Source organism: Prosopis cineraria, unplaced genomic scaffold (assembly GCF_029017545.1).
Source record: "Prosopis cineraria cultivar Desert tree isolate PC_DT_omini unplaced genomic scaffold, ASM2901754v1 PC1062, whole genome shotgun sequence".
NCBI classification, from domain to species: Eukaryota; Viridiplantae; Streptophyta; class Magnoliopsida; order Fabales; family Fabaceae; genus Prosopis; species Prosopis cineraria.
This window is the reverse complement of record NW_026556387.1, coordinates 34994-37039: the sequence shown is the minus strand read 5'-3', so window position 1 is coordinate 37039 and position 2046 is coordinate 34994. Positions and strand designations below refer to the sequence as shown.

At 37.7% G+C, this 2046-nt stretch overlaps 1 protein-coding gene across 1 annotated transcript; it reads left to right on the top strand.

Annotated features, from left to right (window-relative positions):
• The first annotated feature begins 892 nt into the window (after nucleotides 1-892).
• Nucleotides 893-1793, top strand: LOC129299165 (cytochrome P450 71AU50-like). Its single transcript, XM_054937619.1, has one exon. The coding sequence runs from the start codon at nucleotides 1024-1026 to the stop codon at nucleotides 1738-1740; it is 717 nt and encodes a 238-aa protein (XP_054793594.1). The 5' UTR covers nucleotides 893-1023; the 3' UTR covers nucleotides 1741-1793.
• The last annotated feature ends 253 nt before the right edge of the window (nucleotides 1794-2046 follow it).

The window sequence follows — 2046 nt, the reverse complement described above, 5'->3', positions numbered from 1 at the left end:
AACGTTCATTTACATTCTTACTATCTTCTACTTGCGCTTGAACAACCACGACAAAATTGCTCACAAACGTCCTCCAGGTATTTATATGATGATCTGTTATTTCTTAATATGGTGTCTCTCTTTTATGACTCTAAAATTTTCATAATGCCTCGCCAGGTCCTCTAGCTCTTCCTGTTATCGGAAACATCCACTTGTTAGGCACTCTTCCTCATCGCAACCTCCAATCTCTGGCCAACAAATATGGACCCATCATGTTGTGTGGCTCGGACAAGTCCCAACCATCGTGGTCTCTTCCTCTGAAGCTGCTGAACTGTTCCTCAAGACTCACGACCCTGCTTTTCGCAGACCGTCCCAGACTCAAGCACTAATTACTTATTTACGGCTCCAAGGGTCTGGTTTTTTCTAAGTATGGTTCATATTGGGTCCACAAATGAAGAAACTAAGTGTCCAACATCTTTTTAGCAGCGCTTCAAATCAAGAGTTGATTTGTCATGTTAGGAGGGCAGGAGATAAGAATGGTGGTGAAGTCACTGGAAATTGCTGCGAAGATGGTGAGATTTGGACATCAGTGAAAAAGTTCATGGGCTTTTAGAAGATATTAGTGTATAAGATTATATTGGGACGGCATAAGGATGGCCAGTTTGATTTGAAGGGGCTCGTTCTGAAGGTTTGAGATTGGCTGGAGCATTTAATCTTGCAGATATTGTGCCTTGGCTAGGAGCATTTGATATCCAGGTATGATGTTTTAAAATCGTATTGTAATATAAGGATTCTATTAATTTCATACCAGAAATTTGGTTCCTAATCACACATTCGTGCGTGCGTTTGGGTAGGCTTCTATAATCTTTCAGATATAAGACGAAACTATTCAAATCTTATTGTTTCAGGGACTTACAAAAAGCTTCAGAAATAAGCAGAGCACTTGACCAATTGTTGGAGAAGATAATAGAAGAGCATGAACAAGCTCCTAACTCATACAAAGATGGGAAACGTGAAGATTTCATTGACATATTATTGTCATTAATGATGCATCAACGGAAGGAGGAGGAGGATGATGAACAAAACTATGAAATTACTCAAGATGACATTAAGGCTGTAGCACTATCTTTGACTGCTGGGGCATACGAAACTTCTGCTGTCGCTATCGAGTGGACTCTATCTGAACTTTTGAGGAATCCTAGGGTGATGAAGAATCTACAAGATGAGCTAGAAACTGTGGTTGGAATGAACAGAATGGTGCAAGAGACAGATTTATCAAAGTTGAATTACTTGAACTTGGTGGTCATGGAGAATTTCAGACTCCATCCCATTGCACCATTCATCCCTCGAGCTTCCACAAAGGATGTTATGGTTGATGGATACTACATAGAGAAAAACGCACGAGTCTTGATAAATTTATGGGCACTAGGACGAGATCCTCGTATATGGTCGGATGATACTGATGTGTTTTATCCAGAAAGGTTCTTGAATAATAGTAACTCAAACAACATTCAAGAATATGATGCTCAACTTCTTTCATTCGGGTCGGGTCGTAGAAAATGTCCGGGAATGCAGATGGGTTTAACTACGGTTAAACTTGTCGCAGCTCAACTTGTGCACTGCTTTAATTGGGAGCTTCCTTTTGGGATGAAACCTGCTGATTTGGACATGACCGAATCATTTGGCCTCTCGTTGACAAGATCTAAGCACTTGTCAGCTGTGCTATCCCATCGCCTTTCTTCCAAGGCATACAATGACTGAAATTCATGTAATATAACCCGAGACCAAGGACATGATGTTAATGTAAATAAATAAATGTTATTGGATCATATTGTATAGTATAGAGATTAGAACATGAATGTCATATGAAAGTGTTTTTTGGTGTTATAATGCCTTAAAATTGGCTCAAGAGTGGCTCGTAAGTCCCTTTTTTTTTTTTAATATTTTTAAATTTTTACAGTATAATATTATATATATATATATACATTAAAAAATACAAATTATAAAATTTAAAAATAATATAAATTTTAATTGTAAAATATAAACATATCTTTAAAGTCTAAATTT

What these genes read in the sequence shown, in the direction of transcription:
- LOC129299165 (XM_054937619.1), top strand. Translation starts at nt 1,024, where the DNA reads ATGATGCATCAACGGAAGGAGGAGGAGGATGATGAACAAAACTATGAA.